The following is a 25,625-nucleotide window of genomic DNA, read 5'->3' on the forward strand; positions in this document are numbered from 1 at the left end:
ATATATAATTTAAGTTGAACTTTACGATCCTAAACAAAAAAAATTATTAATACTATTAATTAAAAAATTTTCATGGTGCAATATTCAGTAATGTTATTTTTACTGTAGTCAACATTTTAACTTTACAAAGTGGACGGTGTACGAACGTAATAAATCAGTGTCTCCAAGGAAATAATATTGATAATTTATGTGTTTTATATAGAACCTAAAGTAAGTTGGTTACAATTGTGATTTCTGTGTAGTTTTTATTTATTTATAACATTCCAATATCTAATAGTCTATGTGGCACAGTGTTTTGACGTTTGTCATAAAGGTGTTTGATTATTTTGTTTATATTTCAGGATGGCCAATGCCATTCCCAAGTCCTGGAGATTGATTTGTTACGTGTAGTACTCGTGGACGGTGTTAAAGATGAGAACGATTTACTCTTCAATATACCTTGAACACTTTGACCATGGACGCTGACGGATCAAGGGCCAATTCTACATTAGGCTCAGTCGTCAGTGATGGCAGCACTAAATATGCTCACAGCAGTCCAATTCTACAAGCAAATAGAATTCAATCCTTCAACGATATTGGCTCAAACTCAATGGGCAAAATGGACGCGCCGACCTCGCGACCGTGTGCTATAATCGGACCTGATAGAGTGCTGCCATCCAACGCTGGGGATATTTATTTAAAAAAAACAGTTGCACCTTGGCCATGTCCAGAAAATGTTTATCGCCATACAACTGATTACCAAAGTAAGCTACCTGAATATCAACCAAACAGAAACATATCACCAAGACAAACATTCCAAGAGAATATGCAGCGCATAATGGTCCCGCCTACTTATAGTTCAATAAAAATACCTGAGGAATCGAGCTCAAAAAATACCAAATTAAATATGCCTCACGAGGCTAAATACTGTGATGTGCCTTATAATAATTCTGTGAATAATGAACTTAAGAGTGTAAGAAATCCTGACATTCCTATAACAAATATGAACCCTGCTTTTGGCAGAAGTGTGCCGCCATATGGTTGGCCCCCTGGTGTAAATGTGCGACCCTTGAGACCTTATGGTGCTCCTGATTTCTATCAGTATTCAGAATATCCCAGTTGTGCTGGAACAAGACCGATGGTTCGTCAACATCAAGCACTGAATGGAGAATCTACACAAATGTATCCGGATCATCTATACCAAGAATCAAATATCTCCTTTAAGCCATATCCATTGGCTAAGGAACGGCATCCGCAAGTAAGGTATGATTACATAAATAATTACCCTAATTCATTTCACCCATCAAACCCATTCCCACCTCATAGATATGACTTACAAAAGTCAATTCATGGCCATCCATATCCTGTATATCCCCAAATACCAGTAAAGTACTTAGACAGAAGAATCCATGAGCCTATACCAGATTCCTATCAGAGGTCTTCAAATACACCAAATTTTATGGCATACAGAAATCAACCTGTTGCTCCTCCATATGGTCCATTATCAGGTAACTGTATTCAAAATAAGCCATATGCTCTTGATGGCTCTTCAAAGCCTAATAATAAAATACATTTTGAGCCAAATAGTAAAGTATATGTGGATCTTGAACCAAAACATAATAAAGGTTATCCTATCCCTGATAACATTTATTTAAATGAGATGAATCACCATCAATCTTTGAGAGGTGATATATTGCTACAGCCCAATTCTACACTGAGTATGCATACGGTACCCCAACACGCGATCTATAGAAAAGATAACACATATCCCAAAAATTTTGAATACAATATACAATACAGGAATGTTGATCAGCCCATGAATAATTCACTACCAAGGTTCCCATTACAATATTCACCAAATACGTTAGCCATATCGCCCTCAGATTCAAACACTAGCAATGATACTGCGCTAACTTTAGGCGCACCTCAAGAGGACTGTGGTTATGTTAGTCAATCTTCGACTACAAGTGTGAGAAGTTTAGATTCTTACAATATACAAGCCACGAACGACACTCTAAGAAGGCATAACTATAATAATTATGGTATACAGAGAAACAACGGAAAAGAAATGATATCGAAAAGAAAAAGTAGTACTTCTGATAAGAAAAATATTAATGTTAGACAATTTTTACAAATGTGGAATGAAGGAGATGACGATATTAGTGAAACCAATAAAGAAACTGGGACATCAAATGATTCCACGAAGAATGACGAGGAACAACTTTATGTGCTAGGTTTAGTAAATGTTCCTAGTGATGAAATCGGAAAATATGAGCATATACAAAAAATTTCTAAATTGCCGGAAAATATTAAAGGCTACAATAGCTTAGAGTTATTAAATCAATATGAAGAACTTTTGGAACCATCAAACACCGACAAATTTACTTCTAAGCCAATAATGACGAGACAATGTAACCTTCCGCTAAGAAATACAATAAATAAGGAACATATAACTGTTCCTCGCCCAATGTCACCATTAGATGTGGAAGCAAAAATAAGTCAATCTGTAATTCACAAAGAAGTAGGTTGTAATTTTGAAATTAAACCTTGTAGTCCTGAAATGTTAAATGTCGAAGTGGCAACGCCAGTACAAAATATATTAGGTGAAAGATCAATAGAAAAAATTGTTAATCCAGTCATTACTCATTCACCGTTATTACATAACGATGAGAGTGATATAAAAACTTCAAATATTATTAAAAATACGAGTTGCAACATGACAAATCACCCATTCACATCAGAACCGTCTAACGGCAATATAAAGGCTAATCATTACAGTACACAAGATCTTGAAACAAATGCTGGTGTATGCTTAGCGTCTTTACCGCAACTTGACAATGATTTGGAACTTAATTTCCCTGAAATTAATCAACAGTTTATTAATGCAAACAAAAAAGTATCAAATGCTATTACGTCTCCAAAAATGTCAATGGTTGTAGATACAGACCAGAAAACTAATGTATTACATGAAAAATCCACTCATCAGCAGATAAATTTATTGTCTCCTCACACTGCTTCCAATACAGAGAAAGAAGTTTCAAAGCTGAGTAAATACAGGAAAAATAAAAAAATTGAACCGTCTACTCCTTCTCCTAATGACTTTGCGAAAACAATTATTTCCCCTATCACAACGCAGAGAATAGACAGTGTTATAATTAAGAATCCCGAAAATATAAAATTACAGGACATTCAATCTAACACAAGTTACGGCTTAAATACGTTACTGGAAGATCATAATGACACTTTTAATAACAATAACCTTTCTTTTGAAAAAGCGATTGATTTTAGTTTAAATAAGATTGATGTCAATGTACCTATAGGAAATACCGTTCTTAATAATATTAATTGTACGGACACTCCTATAGCAGAAAAACATTGTGACGCAAACACAACTTGCAACAATGTCAGTGCGGAAGTTATATTAAATAAAAATGAATTTACATTAGGACTTGAGAAAAATCCTGAAGATAAAAACGATAAACCTGCAACACATGAAAATGTATCTGAAAATCATGAAAATTTGTGTACATCACAACAAATTTCCAATGAGGAAAATAAACACAGAACAATAATATCTGTCGATAATGATAGGCAAGAGGATAAGTTTTCAAGAAAAATCATTCAAAATATTAGTGATGAAAACCGAGATGAGCCCGTTACCACATCAGACAGTGTATCTGAAAACTTTCCAATAAAACAAGATATATTTTCACTTAATCTTCAACAAGAAACGCAAGATCAAACTCATATCAAACAAGGTGGAAATATTTTCTCTTGTCAAGAAAATAATGTTGAAAGTGTAAAAAAGAAAGAAGATGAGTTTCCAAATGCATGTGAATTTACAAACTCTACGGGTGACAATAGTTTCGAAGAAATGTTATCTGAAAAATCTAAGGATAGTCCTATGGAAAAACATTTTAGCAATCTAATTGGTGATAATGCCTCCAAAACTGAATTTCCGGTATTGAGTGTGATACATAGTCGACAAACTAAGGATGAAGTTTCTATACTTCCTAACAATGTAACAATTAGTAACAATGAGGTTAACAAATCCGTCATAAATGAAAGTGAAATACAAACATCGAATATTACTAAACAAAAAGTATCAGAAGCTACAGGCGGCATTTCGAACATTTCCTTACCAATATTAGACCCCATCTCAGAAAAAGATAATGTTTTTTTTGAAAGCATCACGAACAGTGACATCGAAAAAAGTGAAAAGATAACTGTATCTGATGCAGAGGAGAGTATTAATACGGGTGATAAGGATAAATTGCATCAAATCACAGAAAAAGTAAACATGTGTGCTCAACAAAACGAGGTTACCGTAGCCTCTAGTATTTCAGCTGACACAAATTTAACACAAGCAACTAATGTATTAGATAAAGATTTACCTGACCATCCTGAATTCAATATCAATGAAAACAATATTGATACCAAATATATCTCAAATTCACTTTCAAGCACTGGGTCAATGGAAACTACAGATCAAGACTTTTACGGTGAAAATCAACATTTTCACAAGAATATAGCAAATTTTAATTCCATAGAAGGTCATACTCAAGCGAATCGGACAGGAGCAAATGGCAGTTGCGAAACAAAAAGTTTCGACACAGGTTTACTCGAAGACTTTGAGTCCGAGAAATTACTTGAACCACAACAATTTAATGATGTTTTTAATAAAAATGAAAGCATAATGGAAAATGAAGGTTTACCATCTTTTTCTCCAAAGATACCAACAAATAATGAAATAAACACTAACCCAGATCCTGTAATGCATGAGACTACAAAGACATTTAATAGGGATGATGTACTCAATTCTGTTGAAGAAAATAATACTGAATATAAATCAGAAAATGATGTAAGTTCCTCAAAATCGTACTTCCCTCAAAATGAACACGTGCTAAATAATAATGAATCCGACATCGATTTAAATTGTGAAGAACGATCGATTAATAACAATACCATATTAAATGAAATAAAAAATAAAAACATTGATAGTGAAATGAGTATTAATGATAGAATTAAATTACATTGTACTCAAATTTGTACTAATTACAATGTTGAAGCAAATGACAATGGTGCATTTTATCGTAAAAATGTAAAAAAATATAAGAATCTTTTTTCTCCTTGGCTACAAAAACTAATTATGCATACTGAAGGGATTTGCGTTACGAATAAGGAAATACGAAGTGAAGAAGGATTTAATGGAGATGGGAATGAGTTTCAAACTACACCAACATCAGTTGAAAACAAAGGAGTTACTAATCTAAATGAAGACTTAGAACATCATTTAAAAGAAGACATATCTGTAAATGAAAATTATATCCAGGATAACATTATTGACACGAGTGACACTACCTTAGTACTTATATTATCTTCAGAGAATCCAAAAGATGACTTGAGGCCTGTTAATGACATCAAAAACTGTGTTGATACAACACCAAATGAGATATTAAGTCAAAAATTTGAAAAAACCTTGGAAAATGATATAGCAGTTCATACAAAAATTAATAATAGGACACAGTTGTTTGAGAATAAACCTAAGAAAATATTAAAAAGATCTCTTTCTGAATCAGCCATAGATAATAGAACTGATGTGGATGCAAACCTGTTAACATCTACTAAACGGAGGAAAGTAAATGATATACTTCAATCAAATATAACAGCAGAGGATTTGTGCAACATAGTTCAGAATAACAGAAGAAATTCAATATCGACATTTTATAACGAAGAAAGTGTATATATTTTGATAGACAATGAACTAATAATTACAGAAGAAAACGAGGAGTCAGATAAAATATGTTTCGCTGATAGTAATGTATGTATCCCCCATGAAGAAAGCGAACCAGTGTTTGAGAAGATAGACAATACTGTTGAAAATGATGATCATCTTAATGGGCTCCATAACAACAACGAAAACAACGCAGAAGAATCGTGGTATGAGGATGTAGCGTGTATAGAAACAGTATTTAGTGACGATGTAGCTGAAGATATTACAATAGATGAAAACAAATCTCCAAAAATAGCAACTGAAGAAGATAGTGAAAACGATGACTCACATATCTTTGAAGAAATGCGAGAATGTGAACATATCAATAAGATCCGAAATATATATGGTGATTCTGTATCTAACGAAAATGTAAATTTGTTAGAAACATTGTACAGAACACCACAGATGGATGTTAACAAAACTCTAGTTCACATAGAATCTCATAATTTAGAAGCTTGTTTTTTACAAGAAGAAACTTCACCAACACATGGTCAAAATGATGACATGAATAAGTTAAGAAACGGTCATTTGTGTGAACGCAATTGTTTCGTCGATGATAAAGAAAATCTTTCAAATGATTCACTCGTAGAAAATAAAACTTTGAAAACATACGGCGACGTAAAGGAGAGTAAGGTTAACGTTTTATTTTCCGATGATAAAAGTCTCGATGAGCCTTTCTTCAATTCGTGTGAAAGTAGCAATGATAATTTTATTTCAAATACGCATAAAGATAACTCACATTATTCGTATTCAAGTTCACCTGAAGTATCTTCCACAACGTCTGAAGAAAAAGGCATACTACTAAAAATAACTAACTATAACGGATCCAGGTCCTCCCAGACAAACGAAATGCCTGTCGACATGAACAAAATCAGTTACAAACTTACTGAAAATCAAGAGTATCGAAGTTACAAATCAAACTTCAGTTCCACGAGAACGTTAATTACAAAAGCAGCTCAGAAATACATACCACCTCTAAAAGAAACTGTTGGTGATTTAAAAGTCAAATTACCACTGCCTCAACATCACCTCAACAAACTTAAACAGCTTAAAATTTCAAAGATTGAACCAAAGATCAATGAAAACATTATTAGATATAAAAATAGAAATCTAAAAGTAGACATACCAAAAAAAGCTAAACCAAAATTCGAGGATGTCCTTAAGAGTATAGACGAGATACAATTCAAAAAAAGGAAAGATAAAGTTAAAAAGGGTAAAAGCGAAATACCAAAAGTGGTCATAAAGAAGGGCGAAGATGGGGCGCACTACACTAGTAGTAAACCGATAAATGACGAAGTGTATAATCCAGATCTAACCGGAAGGAAATGGCAACCATGGGTATTTCTGGAAAAGAACAACTTCATTGACAGGATGGCAATCAAAAAGAAACATAAAGCCATATATTGTCACAGGAAGAAGACGTACGTCCTGGCTGAGAAATTTCGTAAATATAAATCGGTTTATAACGCCAAATTCGTAATAACACAACCGAAATCGAGTACCACACATGGTAATTTGAAATACACTATCAGGTTACAACACAAATGATCCCTAGAACATATTTAACACACGAGTTCCTTGATAATGGACTACATATATTTTGTTTAACTGCCAAAGGCTGTAACTTTAGCAATATCCTCCACCCACCAAGAAAATGGTCTCACCTTATGTAAACTACATTCCTTGTATTGCATCAAAGATTTTTATTTATAGTTACCCGATTAAGTTCACTTATTATATTCTTAAGTTATGGTTTAAATTATCATCAGATACCAAATGTGATGAAAAATTTATCAAAGATATGCACGATATATTTATATATATATATCGAAATGTTGATCTGCGTTATGTTGTTTAAATGATTATAATAATTGTTACTTGATATGTCATTCCATCATAGATTTTTATTTATTTTATTACCTAATGTAAATTATATATATACACAAATAATATAAAATTGTTATGTATGTTATATTTACGCACTGTTAGCCATAAAAAGTATTATTTTGTCGTTTATTATTATTATTTAATCCTTTTTTTTATATATAGGAAAGGATAAAAAAAAATGTGTAAATAAATTAAGTTAAAATTGTTATAACGATAATTTTCATTGATTTGTAATAAAAATAATATATATATAGACGGAAGTAATGTTTATAAGAATTTATCTTTATACGGAGATATTCGATATTTTCTATTGAAATAAGTAAAATTTAACAACACGTTGTGTATATCACGTTTTGTGGTGATTGAAATTGCTCACGTAAATTTAAGCACATGTACCTTATGACGAGTTCGTATAGTTTAACCAAAACAGACGAATCCTAAGTTTCCATTAATGATATAACATATGAATGGAAACTGTCTGTTAGTCTAACTATACAAACTCGTGGTGGGGAGTACTAAAGTAGTTTTTATTTGTCTTTATAAAGTAAACTGAAAGTTTAGTCTAAAGTACAAATTGTGTGCACCATTACATGTTGAGGTATAAAATTTTTGTTTTGTATGTGAAAATGCGCTTAGTTTATTGACGTTATTATCAGTTATGACGAAACATACGGATTGTATGTGAAGTTATAAAAGAGAAATAATAATAAAAAGAAAATAGTAAAATAGCCGAATTCAATACTCAACAAAACACACATTGTAAATAAATAGATGCTTATATAAAATATTAAATAACTATGTATTAATACATTTCGCACGCAAAACTGTATTTTTAGCGAGTGTCTTATATATTTTTCGATTGAAATGTCTTCGTGTAACACTATAAATACATTGTAATTTGAAATATTAGCAAAATATATTAAAAAATAAGTGCCTCCAGTTACATTGCAACATTGAAATAAAATCATTAAACATGGGATCAGTGAAATCCGCATATATTTCGATGTAATTAATATATTATATACACGATGCTGTTTGAAACAAAACGGTGCCTTTAAATTGGATGCCATGATTTTTGTATAATATAAAAAAATATTTATTTATTATCAAAGAGCACGTGTTATGAAGGTAGCGGAAACTATAGTCATCGAATACGTTATATTACTAACGTAGACTAGTGTTGATCGATTTTCGTCACCGGCTATAGTAAGATACGAGTCTCGAGAGAATACTATATTTATATTGGAAACCGTAATGATCGTTTTATAATATTGATATGTTTTGTTAGAGGTCACCGTGCTTGAAATGTTGTTTGTTCTATATTGTTTTGGCTGTTAAATTCCATCCTAAGTCCTTTGATCTCAGCACAGCACACTATGTATATGAAGCTTGGCGTGCCTCAACTGTTTTAAATGAATATTCTAATATTTTTATATTACATACAGGGTGTTAATATTATACCAAAAAAAATGTGCTTTTATGTGCAAGTGTTGCCTTCGTAGATAAGTATATTGTATAGATGTTAGTTAAGTGGTATTCCCTTTTTGAAATACGTTTTGTATATACATAGGGATGTTTAATTTATATATATATATATCATTATTGTAAAGTGGGTATATAAATTGATAATATATTATGTAAATGTACAAAACATATACAAGATTATTGTAACATTAGATAGAGGTTTTAGTGTTATTTTATCTCACAGTTTAATTATTTGTTGGTGAAAACACTATATATATATATATATATGTTTTTTTGTTTCAAAGTGTGATTTCTATGAGAGTGATATACGAGAGTCCAGTCGACTGATCTTATAAGTCGTATGTTTGTCACGCACTGTCGAGTGTTATTGTTAATGAAACGTCACTCGTTGGGAGTTTGTACATTTTAACTGAGTTGCACTACGTTAAGGGTTACGGATGTAGTATCTAAGTGTTTGTTTTTTTCTGTTAGTGTTTACGCATATCCTATGAAGCCAGTAACGCACGTGATTATATCGTTATAGACGTAACATTACACACCTGCTATAATGTAACATTTGTTAAGAACGAGACGCAGCGTGTTGTTTCTTTTTTTTTTTTTTTGTTATATCTAATGGGAATATTGTTTTTTCGAGTGTACCTAATTTTGAAGATGTTTTTTAAGATTGACCAAATAAATGTGTTCTGATAAAATTAAACCATCGTTATTTTATTTAAAACTTTATTATTTCAGACTGGTATCGTAACTTTGACGGCTTCTTGTGTTATGGCATTGATCAGGTCCTGGTTTATGAGAAACACGAAGCGTAGACCGGCGATCTGTTTATATAAAATAAATACATATAAATAATACACATTATTTGTCACCTCAAGTATTATTTACGTATGAATAATGTTGTTTTTATTTTTTTTTCCAACGGATTCATTATTTATATTAAACCGGGTAAGTCATTACATACACAAATAAAACTTGTAAATGATATAAAAACGACGAAGTTGATGAACAGTCGAATATTTCCTTATATATAAATTATAAGAAAGTGTCGAAAAACATTATTATAAGTAAAAAAAAAAATCAATAAATTTAATATAATTTTCATTAAGACAACAATATGTGCATATTACATTGTATTTATTTAAAGGAAACAAACTGTTTTTACTTATTTAAAAAAATGCAAGTATATATAATAACATATAATAAATCTAATTACGTACTTCAATAACCGTGTTGTGGTTGAGCTTAACTTTGTTCCCCTGAAGCACGGGTCGCCCGTCAACGAAAATGGGCCGCTTGCCCTCTGAAGACATGAAGAAATCACCGCTGTTCCTGAGACGAATGGTCGCCTGTTTCCTTGAGACCTTCGCTGCTGGACCTTCGAGGCTCAAATCTACGTCGATGGTGTGGTCTCTTGTACTCCTACCCACGGCGATCTAATCGAGAAACCAAAAATGAAATTATATTAAGAAATTCAGTCACTGCCCGTCATCACGGTTGCTGTAAAGGAACCGAAATGCCGAGAGGATGTGCATATAAAATGAGAAAAAACTCGTAATAAATGAATAACATTTATATAAAGAAATCTTATTATACGTAATAGCTGTATAAACATATTAAAACATAATAATATTTTGTACATCACATTTATACAGCCACAAATAAAATCATTATCGCATAAATCGCTTCTGGGCGTTTTAAATAATTAAAAAAAAAAAACGCTCATATAAACAATAGGTACATATCTTACCAGCTGATACAAAATTTTCTATATGAATTCATTTTTATTAAAATCGTAACTTTTACACATCCAAATAATGACATTATAACGAAAGAGAAAAAAAAAAAGAATTTCTTCCAAATAATAAGCAAGCGATAAAACCTAATTTATTTTGCTGGTTGTAATCGAAATGGTTAATTAAAACAATATGTTGGAGCGAGGCGGCGAGTACGAGCGGCATAATTTTATCGTATGTTCACCGCAAGGTCGAGGCGAGATCACTTTTATGCTGATATAACATTGTAGGTAAATAATATATAACTGATAAAACTAACATTATGACACAGATAGTTTTATTCAAATAGAAAACCGCTCGCATCGAACGCGACGTACGAAACACGGAACAATGAGCCCGTTTAAACGGACATTTAATTATGTACTCGGTTATCGCGAAGCGCCATTTTATGTAAATTAACTAAACATATTGGAGACGTTCTAAATTATAATGTGAAAAGTATAATGTTCGAACCACAAAAATGTATATTCTCTTATGAATACTTCAATGCAATTGTCGGTACTGTTGGATGAAAAAAATATTGAGAAAATTAGAAAGAGGTTCATGTTTTAATAGCAAAACCATATATATTTTTATCATTTTATAGCTTTGTATAACGAGTTATCATACTTGTTGATGTTAGATTTTAGCGTCATTTCTTTAGTAAGTATCCATCATAAGTTAATTTTCACTCATTCTTACGATGCCGCAAAATTAATCAACAAGTCAATATTAAAGCTATTCATTCCTCTGCCACCTTAAATAATTCATAATGAAAATGGATTCTCTGCGTTCAAAATTTTTCATACTTCTCTTGCTTAACGCCACGCGATATTGCGAAATCGTCCTTACTGCAAACCATTTAAGCAACCTTTCCCAATAACCAGTTCACTGCCATAATAAATTTATAACTACGCACTTAATTAACGACAATTTTCACTAAAGTGCTGCCCTCATATAATATTTTAGTATTGAGTTATCATTAACACTTCTCGCGTCGTCTGTACCGATATTTAAATATCGAATTTTATTATAACAAAAAAAAAAAAAAACAAGATAATACTGGCGACACCAATGCCACTGATAACGCTATCAGTATCCGTGTAGCCGGTCGTGTAGTTGACGCTCATTCTTTATAACTATAATACATCATACGATCCATCGACACTAAAAAGTTATCACTTCTCCATTAAAATGTATAATTGTGCCCATATTAAAGTATTATTTCTGTAAAATACGCTCATTAAATAGGTATGTATAAGTTTAAAATACACGTACCACATTTGTATTTGAACAATACAAATTAGAAACTCCGTATGTCATGTCGGTCACGGACGCTACTGTATATATTTTTTTGTTATTGAAAATATGAGAGCACACCGTAATTAACTTACCCCATTATTATATTCAGTTCTCAGTCAGAAGGTTCCATAACTTTTAAGTATATTGTTGAATTAATTAACTATTTCCAAGTAAACATATATAAAATTTTAACGGTAAAGAAATTCTTAGATACGTAACAACACTTTTGTAACCATCAATGTTTTATAGTGATAACATTTTATAAGAGTAAATAATATTAATTTTTACTGACTATTCTTTAAGCTTGCGTGACTTGTAATTATCTATACGATGAAAATAAAGGTCTCACTAAAACTATTCAGACTCCTAACATAACACCTAATAAAAAGGCAGACAGTTATATTTAAAGTTATATATATTTAATATTTATTTTAGTGTTAAAAGCTATAAGCACTTGAGATAATATAGACGTATTGAAATAACAAACAGAGAATTGAATTTTTATAGTTAAGAGTCACTTTTATTACACAGAAAATACAGCGACAGTTTGAAATCTAAGACGTGGATGAGTTCTTTTTTTAATTCAAATATAATTTTTAAGAGCAATCCTCAATATAAATACAGTATAGTTAATATTTGCTTCTTACAGAAAAACATAGTTAACAAATCTTTAGCCGGCCGATCTCCAAGACTCCTTGACTGATCGGGCAAACGATATTGACGTCATAAGGAAAAACTAAGACCGGTTTAATGTCACCTAAAATAATATTTGGTATTCATATAGTTAGTTAAGTTTCATTACATTAACGTATACCCACCATACCGACCATCGTTACAAAAATAATGGATGCCGTTACAAAAAAATACTATGATATTTAATTATATAGGGACAATTTACAGAAAATTCTTTTTCAGAGTGCATATTATTATAAGTATAATCGTCAATTACTACGTTATTGTTTGATAAAAAAAAACTCCAAAGACCATAATAATGTAAAGGAAAACATCGAAACAAATTTAGTAAATTATCGAGCTCAGAATCTGATGTATTAAAATTAAATATCGATTCAAATGAAAAAGTCGATTAGCCATACACTAATCGTATTTTGATATATTTTAACGTAACACAGGATATATTTTGTAATGGGCCCATTAAATATTATTATATTTTATCTCAAATGTCATCTCGGCAAATGTTTCCGCAAGTACTTTTATCTAACGGAACATTAAAGAGAGCAAACGTAAATTAGATGTAACTTCATAATGAGCGACACCGCTAGTCGTTTTCACGAAAATATGGTTCATACATAGTATTGTAAATAACTGAACCCATTAGGACTAGTTATGGAGATGTATGTAATATTTTATGTACATTGATTATTTAAATGAATGACAAAACGGAAATTATCACGGCACGTGTAATATTTTTAATTATATTATAATTAAATTGAATGATTTCTTATAAGTATAGTATTTAAATGATCGCGTTTTCATTGAAGTAGGTTTGTAGAGTGAAAAGTTACAATGTATGTATGCCAGTATTATACAAGATTAGAAAAAAGCAAGAAAATAAGCGTGACACATAGCTGGTATTGAACATTAATTAAAATATTTTAAATATTAAATTTAAGAAATATTCATTATATTTTAGAAATATACATAATATTCTTTCTATATCACAGAAGAAATATTAACTCAGTAATATATATATTGCGAAAATTATTATTGTCTTTTTCATTTTAGGCTAGTATAGAGAATTGTAAGGTAAGTAAAAGTTGCAAGTATTTCATTCATACCTAACATAATGACGATATTCATCGACGATTTGTGACCGAAAAACGTTCGAACTGTCATATTCGAGTGTGCAAACTAGTACTGGCAATTTATGTTCATTTTTTTTTTTAATTCCATTTAAAATATTGGAAACAGAACACACCACCAGACGTGCGTTATTTTGTAATGAATATGTATTTTTAATTAAACATTACAGAACGAATAGAACTTCTACAATAAGGTCTCTGACCTTCGGAATAAATTTTGTATAAATTATGCATTTTTACTTATGTGATATATTGTATGTAACAGTCATGTTATTTAATAGTTTTTATTTAAGTTTTTCATGTTTTTTTTTACTATCAAAAAAAAAAATTTTTTATAAAGAAAGTATGAAAATATTCTAAAGTTATACATTTTAAATAACGTTACAAAGAGGCCTATTTGAATGACGCTTTATGACTACAAAGTTATTTTGCAAATAGTTTTAATACCAACGTAGTAAGACCTTGTTAGCTGACTACAGTGTTTGTTTCAACTGGTTTATAATTACTAAATGTTAATATAATTTGGCATAATATGTTTCCCGCTTTGGAAAATATATATAATTAGACGACCTCGAACACAGATGCAGGTTGTCATTAATAAAATATTTCCATATATTTCCTTATTCTTTTACAATGACATCGAACAGCGCAAAACCACATACAAATTAGACCAGGCAAATCTTAAGACGCAATACAATTTAACAAATATCAGTTAAATTACACTTATTTTGTTAACTAACATCAATTTTAACACATTTTTTAATTTAATATCCGTAATCTCACAATACTGAGTTATTATATGAAAATAATGTTTAAAAAAATGAATCTTCAACAGTTTGTAAAGAACGTATGCATTTTGATCTTCCTAACCTGTGACACCTCCAGCACGAGTGCGCGCTCAGCGATATTTCTGAGTGACATCATGGCAGGACATGTTGTTTTTGTATTTTATTACGTTACAAACATATGTAACTATGTTAAGGAAAATATATTTAAATTATTATATTATATTAGTATTAGATAACTATTAATGATATCATATAAAATCTAGGTTGGCACAAGTGACAAAAAACCTGATAGGGGAGAGATTGTCGTGGTATCTGAGTGTGAAAGTTACAAGTATGGATGTTCTTGGATGGAATGGTAGAGGAAAGATCCAAAAAGATTAGAGTGTGGCAGAACATGTGATGAAAAGAGACAGAAATTAAATAAAAGACAAAGATGCAAGCAAGGGGAACATAAGCAACATTTACGACAACCCCAAAAAAATGAGACAAGAGCATAAAAAAAAATTCCTATTTGTAACCCAATAAATTATATGTAGAATTTAAATTGACTCGATAGTTTTGTTAATTCGTACGTTATATTAATCCAAATAAGTAAATTACATCTGAAATTTTTTCCTTTTGAATAATATAGATATTATACATATGTATTTATTTTTGTTAAACCGATTCATCTTATCATCCTTGATGTGTTATGGCCGTAACATGTTATTATGAAGCACAAAAACCACCTGTGATTAGTTAAACTCTGACAATTTATTACAGCTCAACAAAAATATCATATAAAAGATAATGAACAAGGAAATTATTTTAATATCAAGACAAATAGATAGACAATAAAAAGTATAAACTCTACAGACCGAAACACATAGACTCGAATTTAATTTTTATCCATATAAAAATCTATAAATAACGATCAATATAATACTTAATAAAGCAGACGCTTCATAAATATTCATACATAAACATAAACAGACCAACATAGTGACAATGTATTTGACAAATTACTTCAACATAGATAAAATAGTTTCCCGGTAATAAAACGAAGCAATCTAACATTAATAATACAATGAATTTACACTAGCCCGCTTGGAACGACACACTCGGTTTAATTAATCTTATCTGACTATACATATACAGCAAGGAGCTCAATTGTATTATGATAAAACAATATTATCAGATAAATAATTACGACTCAAAGTGTTATCAAGTTTACCTAAGAATGTGTTTGTTATAAACGCATGATTAGAAATATTAAGTATATCTTTACTTCTTACGAATTATAATCGAAATGAGGAGCAACAAACAAACTTTGCTGCTATACACTTGTTGTATATGTATGTGACCAACATTTTTTTCATAATGAAATCCTAGTTTAATATCTTATTGTAGACCTTAGAGCCTGTTCTATATCTTGAGTAAATAAAACAGTTATAGGTTTCAAATATCTACGATGTTTTTTTTTCCTAATATTTCAAAAATCCTTCGTAAATCTCTTTAATACTGTTTCAAGCACTACTTCTTACGAGCTCTTGTTGTTATACGCGTATGTGTGTAATAATATTATTTACAACTAGCTTTTACCCGCGACTTCATCCGCGTTTCCGTCGTTTTTTTTCACGGTTCAGTAGTTTTGATATAACAGACAGATTAACTATCGTATTTTAGTAGGGCAATGTAATATGTTAATCCACAATACTGCTGAAAAATATAAGGAACCGCAGAATATTATTATTAATAGCTGTTACCGTTACGCAAAAGTAATCCTTACAGCTGATTCAGTATTCACGCGCAAAGGCTTATTAGCGTATTTCATGTATAAGTTTCGTGTTTCTATACCGATTTCTATGATTTTCTTTTTTTATTGAATAGGTAATAATATTATTTTTTTTAATTAGGCATGAGTGAGAGAGTATTATAAACGTAAGAGTAAACAAGTATAATCAAAAAGCTCCGAACTGCTCAGCTATCGGGAGTTACACGTGTTATTGTGAGCCATCCATAAAAGACAGACATATGCTGTTTCGGGATATTTTTATATAATTTTACGTAAAATATTTCCGTAATACATAATTTCTATGCAGCTTTAACCATTAAGGAGGCACAGGCGACGGAAGCTTAAAAAATGAAGTATTTTCCCCCGTTTTCCCAACATTTCCCTTCACTGCTCTGCTCCTATGTATTGTAGCGTGATGAAATATATACTATATCCTGCCAAGGAGTATGATGAATAATTGTAATACGTTTCGTTAAAATCCGTCGAGTAGTATTTGTTTCTATAAAGAACATACAGACAGAGAGACAGACAAAAATTTTACTGATTGCATTTTTGCCATTAGTATCGATCACTAATCACCCCCTGATAGTTATTTTGGAAATATATTTCATGTAAAGAATTGACCTCTACAGATTTATTATAAGTATAGATTATTGTATGATAATATATCCTCCTGTAATAACACCCAATTAATCTATATAATATTTACTATATAGATGAAGTACAGATATAAATGTGTGACACAGTTTTGTGAACACGAATCGAACCAGAAGGCAATCTAAATAATCCGATGTCGCAATGCCAATGTCTGTTATCACAACTATAAAATTTTTTACTGTTCGATTTCGACAATTATGATAAGATAACACTAGCGTTAAATTGAAAAAACTCACGAATATGCAACTTTCAGAACGATACAATACAAATAATACAACGAAAGACTAAAACCTTCTTGCAAGTAACGCAGGTAAATAAATCGTTCTCAATGGAGACACTACCCACGATTAGAAATATTCCAAGTTTGATCACGACAGATAGTTTTGAGCGTGTAATTAAAAAATCACAAAAAAAAAAACGTTCTTCACAGGATGATAGCACACTTGAAACATGTGATGTTTGTTACAAAAATTACAAGACGTTTAATATTAATGCACCGGACATTTGCCGAGTTCCATCACGATATCGCATTCCATGCTGAGATGTTTTGAACACGGAGCAAACAATGTCCAACTAACATATGATGTTTATAAACAATGACCGTCTGTAGCAAAACATTCTGATCATTACAAAACTCACATACAATCCATGCTTCATACAATACACTCGACGTTTTACATCCACCGAAAATATATACACGGATGTATTGTAAACAGTTCGACGAAATGTAATGGCTGTCACTAATCTACAATAAATGTATAGCTAGCGAATATAAAGGCATACGTTTGTATTGTCCATTGAATTGTAAATCATATAAATATATACAACCGAAAAGCAATTAAGTAGAAGAAAAACTATAACAATGTCTACATAATAGAACCTTTTGTTAAAAATAATAACAACGATGCATTTAAAATCATTTAAAAAGCAGTAATGTCATTAGGTCACCCCGGACCTTGACACACATGTTGTAGCAATTTTAATATCGATCCTCCATACAATCGCTTTTTAAGTCCCTGCAACTTCAAATCCAATAGCTGTTAGAAAAAATGTTGTATTTCGAATTTATCGACGGCCAACATGTGAGTTTATTTCCAGCCAGCCAATGGAAAGTTTGCGATCGTATCGTAAGTAGGAAAAAAAAAACATCAATAGAATTCCACTGACACGTAAATGCAACTGGTCAAAAATTATTATTGTATGATATTATTTATTTATTTATTTATTAAATATAAGAGTTTAAATTTTTATGTATATTTTATATTTATACATACAATGTAACTGGCAACAATTTAAATTTCCGACTAAAAATATAGTTAGTATATTATAATCAAAAGATAACACGAAATCATACATGTGATTAAAATAATAATGCCTTCGCCATAAAAAATGATATGATATCATATTATATCATAGTGTTATCATAAATGCAAATTGTAAATACATCCTTAATATATTTTTATTAAACTTCACAGAAATTTATATGTATGGAGATATTTCTGTCTGTAAGTAGATTTGCGTATTTTTGATAAAGGTTAGATTTTATATTGATAGAAATAAGCAAATGAAGCTGCGGAAAAGCGTTGGTTAAAAAAAATACTGCCTTATCATTTCCACGCTATCAGTTTAAAGAGTCATTCTAGGTTGTATATTTCTTTATGCAAGCCCAAAGTTCATAGATAGCTTTGTGCGTTTGTCTCTGGATTTAATAGATAACTACAATAATACAAATTTTCGTAAAATGTGAAACATACGAAAAAACATCATTTTAGCGAACACATAAATTTGAGTGTTTCCTCTTAATAATTTTAACAATAATGAATTTTATTTTAAATATAAACGTATATATAAAGACATAATAATAATTACAAATACTCCATGCATTTAATTTATCTAATACATAGATAGTATATTTTAGTAGCTAATAAAATAAAGATCAAGATCTGTCTATAGATTATGTAACTCTGTGGTGTGACACTGAAAGGATCAAAGGCCTTTTGACATAAAGTTTCGGAATCAATAGAGGAAAGCGAGGGATCATCACTTCTTGGTGGCGTAGGTGCGGTCGGGATGACACGAGACATCGGTTGCCATGGAAACAGGTGAACAACACAAACGCACGCACACACACACACACACAAAAACGTCACCGTTCCTAGAGTGTCACAGTCAATATTAACAGATACAAACGCATTAAACAAAAATGAAATAATTTTTATTTGTCCAAATTTATTTTCTATATTGTTTGTTAAAAGCAATCGATGAGGTTTCTAAATGTACATTAATTAGTACAAAAATAAGAAAAACGTTGATAGGAATATAAAACCTGTCATTTTTTATATGTGAATTTGGAAAATCAAAAATTTCCATTCATACAAAAAAAAAATGTGTTTGTATTAATGTAATTTAAAGAACTTAACTGCTTCTCCGAATATTACGAAATTTGACATTGACACATAATTATTGATAAAATTTTAAAAGTATAATAGTATAAGCAATAACTACGTAGAAGTATAATATCCGACTTGAATTTCTATAATAATAAAAAATCATTTTAAATAAAATTAAAATTATGTTTTATTAAAGATTGGATTTTTTTCGATTAATGTCGCCATTTATATAAAAAATATCCCTATAATTGGAATTTTATAATAATTATGAATTTTTGTGTGACCTTGGTTTTTTTTATAATGGCAGTTACCTTTCTTGTATGTTTATAGCTGTTGGGTACTATTTATATATTCCTTACATATCCTTTTATATATTAATAGTTTGTTTCTTTATATAGCATTTATTTAGTATCGGGAAAAAAACTGAAAATTATCTAAATAAATTTTTGTCTATTGTTTAAGAGAACGGCCCAGAAAATGGTTATAAAACATTTCTCGATATAATAAATCGAGGAAGAAATAAAAATCCAATTTATCCTTTTCAATTACAACAGTACAAGTTACAAACGCGTATAATATTGTTTATTTAAAACATTATTATTTTTTAGAAATCCCATATTTTATATTAAAAACGACACTTTAATTACTTAACTTTTTTTTTTGTCTGAAGTTTGTGTAACAATCAAAATTAATACAATGTAAGTACGGACAGAGTAGCAGATAACGTGTAGTATACGATAAATGCATATAAAGAGATCCCTCAATATGTTTGTAATACATGAACACGTTCCAGATCAGATTCATTCGATTAAAGGAAGCATTAGTTACACGGAATATTCTCAGGGTAATGCTTACTCCTTGTTATACGAAACGGGGTCCAGTACGATTAACACGAGTTTGTATCCTCACCGTACATACTAAGCTTTTCTTAATCAATAAACTACTATGTGGGTTATTATTAATGAAAAACTGTTAACTCTACGTATATAGTTCTAACGGAAACTCGAGTTAATCATACCGCTTATAGATTTTGCTTGCTTGTTAATATAAATTGTGGGTCGTATGCATGGTTTTAATATTCTTAACGGAGACATATTTTCTCGTTTAATAATTTTTTTTAAATTGTCATATCATTTGAATATAAACAAAATATACGCTTCAATTAAATATTTCCTTTTTTTCTTCCGATTATTTTTCTTCATATCTCAGATGTATAATAAGACCGCATGTTGAATGAATGCAAAAAAATACTCAGATATTAATTTATCGTACTTTTCTTCCTTTAATAATACTTTTAAAATTATTATTTATAAACTACTATTTCTAATCTATATAAATAATATGATAATCACCTCTCTGGATCTCATGAGGTATCTGACTAGTCGTCCTCTCAGCACAGCCAGGGTATTCTTATCTAGCTCAGCGCTGCCACCAGCCACCGACTGCACTAGAACCTGCCAGCGGGACATACAGTTCTCTAGCAACCGGATATCCTTCTTTTCAACCCTGAAAGAAACGCGATTAGAAAATTCTAGAACATTTCAATTATTTTAAGTATATAAGAAGTTGTAATAGTACAGATCTCATTATAAATAATTATATCAATACATATTATTAAACACAGTCCCTCGCCGCGTCTGTATGTCTGTCTGTACGCGATAAACGGAAAAACTACTGCACCGATTATCAAACAGTTACTCTCGATAGCTTGATTCTCGAGGAAGGTTTTATTATATAATTTGTTAAGTTTTTGTCTTTACTGGTGTGTACATTGACGATATTTGTTGAAGATGTCGGAAAAACAAGAGCTATCTGAGAGCTTTTAACGAAAACACTGCCTAAAGTTTTTGAGATATAACAAAATAATATTTGGTGGATTTGTATATCTTATATAGGTCTACAGAATAGTCCGCGGTAGCATATGTCTGTACCTTAAGGATAACATACTATACCCATTTTACATCTTTTAAAAATTGTCATTCCTAAAGCGTTTATTGAAAAGCTCTTTACATAAATACGGTACTAAGTCTTATCAAAATAAATTACTTCGTTTTCAAGCCTACATCATTATCTGTAAATTACCCTTTAAATCATTTAAATCAGGCTTACCATTTGTAAGTTATCATAATATAAGTTAATTAATTCTCAAAATTAAATAGCTTATTTTACATTTTATGTAAAGAGCCCGTGCAAAGACAGGGCTGCTACCTAGTAACGATATATACATCTATATGTAAATGTAAATAGTAAATATTTAATTTAAAACAACCACAAAAGTTAGGTTATTACATGTATATAGACGGTAAACTACATTAAATCTTAGACGAGACAATTCTGTCTACACCTTCTGCATTATATTTGTCAGCAATTTTGACTTTTACAGTTAAATCGCAATAGTAATGAGGTGGTATATATTGTTCATTATAATCTATTTAAATTAAAAGAAAACTAACCTGTCGGCGAGTTGCATTTCAATATCAATCCCATCCTCTTTATAATCAGGTAATTCCGAGTCATTCATGGTTTCTTCAGCATCAGAGAATGTCATTATATTGTCAGTCTGACCTGTGATGATGGCATAAGAACAATCATCATTATTATTCAGGAATAAAGTGAAGCATAAATTTAAATTAATTAAATGTTTTATAAAGTTATTTATTTTGTATTGGACAATACCTTATGTTCGGATATTGTATACTATGTTATGTATAAAAAAAATTAACTGCTCAATTTTTTCTTCTATTTTAGATGCAAAACTGTTACTTGAATTTCTACACATGCAAACTAGTATTATAAAACAGAGGACATTGCACCATAATTAATTTTTTTGTAGCTTTAAATTTAAAAATATTAAAAATTATCACAATTAAAATAAGAAACAAAGTAAATAGTTTAGTATAAATATTAGCAAATTACTTTAAACTTACCTTTAACAGGTAAAGGTTGTACGGTCTGATCAGGTAAAAGCTGATATTGCTTCAACAGCTGCCAATGGTTCATTAGAGACTTGGCAGTGCGCGTCGGATAGAATATGTGCGGGTTAGCCTCCAATAGCTCTTGGAATTTTTCAATGGCTGGATGTGAATTCTGAAAACATTAAAAAATTAAAAAAAAAATCATCTGGAATATAAAAAAAAATATATACAATAGGGTGAAGTATTCTAATAAGAGTGAAAATATTCAAGTGTTAATAGTTTAATTACTAAGCTTCCGTCTATAGCTGTGCTGTGAAAATCATATATGGTATTGTGAGAGGGTATAAAAATATTCCTCCGAACTATTTCAAATTCAACATTATAGGCTGTTATTCCATATTTAGACTGGTAAATTATTATTAGTAAATTTTACTATGAGAATTTTCACATTAGCTTTCAAATGTCAACTATTTCAAAGATTAATGTTACCATGAAGTTCTCTATAAACTCCTCTATCCTTCTGTGTTAATCCAAACAGCCATTTGAAAGCCCACCAGAGATTAACAAGATAATAGACAGGCAACATTAAAAATATTATTTTGTTTTTGTGTTGAAAATATGAAGTAATCATTGTTCTTGAAAGGTAGCCGCTTTCAAATTTTAGAGACTTAATTTTATTTGTATACATATGTATTTCCATTTATACATACACTAGGCAAAGTTCCAAGCAGCTCTTCCTCAGCATTAGAATACAGTGCTTGCTGTTGAACAGCAGCAACAAGGTCGGGATGCAAGTTGCGCATTGCTGCAAGAGCAACACGAGATACTTCTGCATTGTACAATAGTGCATACCACCGAGACTGCAGTTCACCTACTGTGAAACGGCAAGAGAACTTAACGCCACGATGAACTATACGCAGATCATTTGTCTGTAAAAATTAAAATTGCTTCTGTAACTGCAGAAAAAGAAAATATTTGATATTAATAATTTCATTGTAAAAAGAATTTGTAAGTTAATTTACTTGTTGTACTCCCAAAATCAATGCTAAATCGTCTGTGGGTTTCCATCTTCCTAAATCTTTTGTAGATAGCTGACTTAGTTGTCCTTTACGGCGAGACTTGCGACCAATGCTTCCTGCACCTGATATTTTACTTGAAGCTCGTCTTCGCTCCTGAGTAGGAGCAGCTGGTGTCACAGGAGTAGTTCCAACAACCACTGCTTCTGGCAATTGACTTGTATACGACTGTGTCCGAACCCGTTTTTCATTTTTACCAATTGAAGCACCTGGTAAACCTAAACTATATTCCACCAGTTCATCATCGAAACGCCGACGTTTTATTGATCTAGACGAACTGTAAAATGAATAGGAATAAATACACAGAAGACATCAGACCACTTAAAATGATTTTGGTGTCAAAAATACCTCCGTCTTTTTGTACTATCTTGTGCTGTATCAAACTGCGATGGAGTGGCACCGGGATAATCGTTACTATCCGATGCATTTGATGGCGTTGCAGGAAAATCCATGAAAAGACTTTATTAAGAAAAAATAATATAATATTTCAACTGAAATTACAACAATAATTGTAGTCTCCTTATGTCAAAACAAAATTGACATTAGCAATTGCTGACAGCATTTATATAGATATTAAAGAATAAGTAGAGTAGTAAAACTAATAATGCATAAATTTTATAATTTTTGGTTTTGGTCTTAATTATATACTACAATTCATTTATGGTTGTATAATATATTTTTGGTGATGACATTCTATTTAACTCTTTTTTTAGACTATACCTTCATTACTTAACTCTTAATACTTGTGAGATGTGAAATTTTAATGTGACAGTGACAGTGACACAAAAATATCTGTATAATTTCGAGGTTATGTGAAACTGAAAAATACTAAGATTTTCACAGTAACAACAATGTCTATTTTATTAAGATCAGTATCATCGCAACCAAAGAAATTACTCGCCAGATGTTACAATAAGATAGTTATTACTGACGATGGATCGACTATAGTCGCTCTTCATCGAGAGCAAGAATTTCCTTATGAATACTCTAAACCTTTACCAGAAGAAGTTACGGATTCGTCCATTCTGAAAATGTCGGATTATAGTGAAGTGAGAAAAGTATTCAAAGACATTAAACCTGAAATGGCAAGACAACAGCTAGCATCATTAACACTTACCACTCCTCATCGTTGGTTCCCTAGAGCCAGGGACAAGAAAGCCAAAAAAACTGAAATGAATAGGCCTTATCTGTAATATGCCTATTACTATGATTATATTTTATATTATATTTAAATAAAAGTAGTTTGTAAAGCCATTTTAGATTTATTTATAACCATAAAAAAATTGAACATCAGATTCACCTCATGTAGATGAGCTATAGTCAGGTTTGGTAAATGCGAGAAGCATAACTAGAATGACATATTCAACCAGTGAGAACACTTTATATTGTGGTATAAAATTTATAGCTACCACAGGTATTAAGTATTTATTAGGTTAAAATTTTAAGTTGTTTGTTTAATTACAATCACTCTGATAAATAAGATATTCTTTTTTTTATTGTCTCCCTTATTGCATTCTCCCGGTGTTCAGGGGCAAATGTAATAATGTTAATCAATTTCTCAGGAGCTTGGATAGTTTTAAGTCAAGGGTAAAGTTATATATGCAAAAATTGATTTAACTTTGGCTCTTTATTACAAAGAGATCACATGAAACTTACAAAGTTATGAACTTTTTCTTACAGACTATTGATTTACTTTGGGCTTTTACTTAAGAGAGAACACCAGTTTTTTTTAGTAGTTGAGAAGTAAGCACACCCTAGTACTTATATCCCATTATTTCAATTGCCACACCTGACACATGACCACATAAGGCCTTTCAAACATCAAGTATTCAGGTGGCTCCTTCACATACAAGGTCGACAATGCATCTACAACACTTCTTATGCAGATGTCCATGGACGACGGTAACCACTTACCACCAGGTAGGCCATCTGCTTGTTTGCTCTTTTGGGACATAAAAAAAAACATGCAGAAAATGGAATTGATAAGAGTTAGGAATCAATTGCAACCAC

The 25,625-nt window shown here is 30.8% G+C and overlaps 3 protein-coding genes across 3 annotated transcripts; 2 read left to right on the forward strand and 1 right to left on the reverse strand.

Moving 5' to 3' along the window:
- The first annotated feature begins 113 nt into the window (after positions 1–113).
- LOC116778462 (uncharacterized) lies at positions 114–9,821 on the forward strand. Its single transcript, XM_032672475.2, has 2 exons — positions 114–210; positions 342–9,821. Exon 2 carries the CDS (start codon positions 455–457, stop codon positions 7,298–7,300), a length of 6,846 nt encoding a protein of 2,281 aa, XP_032528366.2. The 5' UTR covers positions 114–210; positions 342–454; the 3' UTR covers positions 7,301–9,821.
- On the reverse strand, positions 9,630–24,157 carry LOC116778869 (microspherule protein 1). Its single transcript, XM_032672932.2, has 8 exons — positions 23,964–24,157; positions 23,562–23,892; positions 23,250–23,468; positions 22,552–22,711; positions 22,078–22,189; positions 20,977–21,130; positions 10,339–10,554; positions 9,630–9,942 (listed from the first exon to the last, which is right to left on the reverse strand). Exons 1-8 carry the CDS (start codon positions 24,065–24,067, stop codon positions 9,853–9,855), a joined length of 1,386 nt encoding a protein of 461 aa, XP_032528823.2. The 5' UTR covers positions 24,068–24,157; the 3' UTR covers positions 9,630–9,852.
- A 215-nt stretch (positions 24,158–24,372) lies between these two features.
- LOC116778892 (large ribosomal subunit protein mL42) lies at positions 24,373–24,869 on the forward strand. Its single transcript, XM_032672969.2, has one exon. The coding sequence runs from the start codon at positions 24,467–24,469 to the stop codon at positions 24,806–24,808; it is 342 nt and encodes a 113-aa protein (XP_032528860.1). The 5' UTR covers positions 24,373–24,466; the 3' UTR covers positions 24,809–24,869.
- Positions 24,870–25,625: the final 756 nt, after the last annotated feature.

Source organism: Danaus plexippus, chromosome 6 (genome assembly GCF_018135715.1).
Source record: "Danaus plexippus chromosome 6, MEX_DaPlex, whole genome shotgun sequence".
NCBI classification, from domain to species: Eukaryota; Metazoa; Arthropoda; class Insecta; order Lepidoptera; family Nymphalidae; genus Danaus; species Danaus plexippus.